The sequence below is a fragment of the Rutidosis leptorrhynchoides genome, chromosome 9, assembly GCF_046630445.1.
Source record: "Rutidosis leptorrhynchoides isolate AG116_Rl617_1_P2 chromosome 9, CSIRO_AGI_Rlap_v1, whole genome shotgun sequence".
Lineage (NCBI taxonomy): Eukaryota > Viridiplantae > Streptophyta > Magnoliopsida > Asterales > Asteraceae > Rutidosis > Rutidosis leptorrhynchoides.
In genome coordinates, this window is record NC_092341.1 from 62,317,217 (window position 1) to 62,319,523 (window position 2,307).

Sequence of the window (2,307 nt, forward strand, 5' to 3'; positions counted from 1 at the left end):
ATGGGGGAGGCTGACATTATCCTTGGTATTAGGATTAAACTTGAAAGCAAAGAAATTTCTATTTCTCAATCTCATTATATTGAGAAGGTGTTGAAGAAGTTCAATTGCTTTGACTGTACTCCTGTGAGTACACCTGTAGATCCAAGTGAGAAGCTTATGCCTAACCAAGGTAAAGCTGTATCACAACTTGAGTATTATCAGGTGATTGGCTGTTTGATGTATGCCATGACATGTACAAGGCCCGATATTGCTTTTGCTGTGGGAAAACTGAGTAGATATACTAGTAATCCTAGTACTCATCACTGGCAAGCAATTAGGCGGGTACTAAAGTATTTAAAGAAAACTATGGACTATAGTTTATCTTATAGTGGATTTCCTTCTGTTATAGAAGGATATTCTGATGCGAGTTGGATAACCAATGTTGAAGACCATTCTTCAACAACTGGTTGGGTATTCTTGCTTGGTGGAGGTGCCATCTCATGGGCTTCCAAGAAGCAAACTTGTATTACCAACTCAACGATGGAATCTGAGTTTGTTGCTTTAGCTGCTGCTGGTAAAGAGGCAGAATGGCTTAGAAACTTGATTCATGAGATACCAATGTGGCCTAAACCTATAGCACCTATGTCTATCCACTGTGATAGTGCTGCTACATTAGCAAAGGCTTATAGCCAGATGTACAATGGGAAGTCTAGACACTTGGGTGTCAGACATAGCATGATTCGTGAACTCATCATGAATGGGGTGATTTCTATAGAGTTTGTGAGGACACCACAGAACTTAGCTGATCACTTGACGAAGGGATTAGCTAGAGACTTGGTTAATAAGTCTGCTAAAGGGATGGGTTTAAAGTCCACATAAATTTCTAATTATAAGATACCCAATTCCCTTCTGATAAAAATTAGAAGTTGAATTCAATGCGGAAGGCTTATACTTAGAAATTTGGAGTACATAAAATTTTATATCATCCCAAGGTATGGTATATACTCGGACCTGTTGAAGGTGAGGATGAAGTTTAGCTTCTTAATGGTTTATTTGAAAAGTGCAATAGCAGGTGCATGACTGAAATGAACTACCTATGTGATTGTGAAGTTTTCCTGCTTCAAGAAAGCTTTGGACTTTTAGCTTTGGATACAATCATGAAAGGATATGGACACATGGCTTGTAAAGTGTCAGGATAGCTTTAGAGTATTTGAAAACTTATGTGTATGTTATTTTCAGGTATTCAAATGGGTTGAAGGGTTCAATTCTTAGAACACCCTGATTCTCGAATATTTGGAATGTGTAATGTACTAAGGTGAAAATTCAATCTTCATGATATTTTCATTTATGCATGAGTTTTGTTTTATTTGTTTATTTCTCATGAAACGAATTGCACTAAATTGGGGAGGATTGTTGGAAATTTAGTGTAATTGAGGGATTTAGTCTACACTTATAAATGGGTTAGGAGGTACGGAGTGTACACCCGTTAAGTGATAGATTACCCGGACCCAAGTGGTTTTCCTTTAGTCACAATAATGACTTAGTCATCTCGAAATTTGACTAAGTGTTTTCGTGCTTAGTCTTCTTAGTAAGCACGAGTTGTGGTGCTTAGTCTTCTTAGTAAGCATGAAATGTTTTCGTGCTAGGTATTCTTAGTCAGCACGAGATCTGACTAAGTGTTCTCGTGCTATGTCTTCTTAGTCAGCACGAGATTTAATTAAGTGTTCTCATGCTAACCATGAAGAGGCAGCACGGCATTTGAAATGTCCCGTTCTTATTGATTAAAAACGTTCCATATTAATTGATTTCGTTGCGAGGTTTTGACCTCTATATGAGACGTTTTTCAAAGACTGCATTCATTTTTAAAACAAACCATAACCTTTATTTCATAGATAAAGGTTTAAAAAAGCTTTACGTAGATTATCAAATAATGATAATCTAAAATATCCTGTTTACACACGACCATTACATAATGGTTTACAATACAAATATGTTACAACAAAATAAGTTTCTTGAATGCAGTTTTCACACAATATCATACAAGCATGGACTCCAAATCTCGTCCTTATTTAAGTATGCGACAGCGGAAGCTCTTAATAATCACCTGAGAATAAACATGCTTAAAACGTCAACAAAAATGTTGGTGAGTTATAGGTTTAACCTATATATATCAAATCATAATAATAGACCACAAGATTTCATATTTCAATACACATCCCATACATAGAGATAAAAATCATTCATATGGTGAACACCTGGTAACCGACATTAACAAGATGCATATATAAGAATATCCCCATCATTCCGGGACACCCTTCGGATATGATA

At 36.2% G+C, this 2,307-nt stretch overlaps 1 protein-coding gene across 1 annotated transcript; it reads left to right on the plus strand.

Moving 5' to 3' along the window:
* LOC139868102 (secreted RxLR effector protein 161-like) lies at nt 1-858 on the plus strand. Its single transcript, XM_071856439.1, has 2 exons — nt 1-25; nt 140-858. The coding sequence occupies exons 1-2, from the start codon at nt 1-3 to the stop codon at nt 856-858; spliced, it is 744 nt and encodes a 247-aa protein (XP_071712540.1).
* The last annotated feature ends 1,449 nt before the right edge of the window (nt 859-2,307 follow it).

What these genes read in the sequence shown, in the direction of transcription:
- LOC139868102 (XM_071856439.1), top strand. Translation starts at nt 1, where the DNA reads ATGGGGGAGGCTGACATTATCCTTG. An exon ending in GGAGGCTGACATTATCCTTG is followed by an intron (nt 26 to 139) that starts GTATTAGGATTA and finishes GTACACCTGTAG; the next exon opens with ATCCAAGTGAGAAGCTTATG.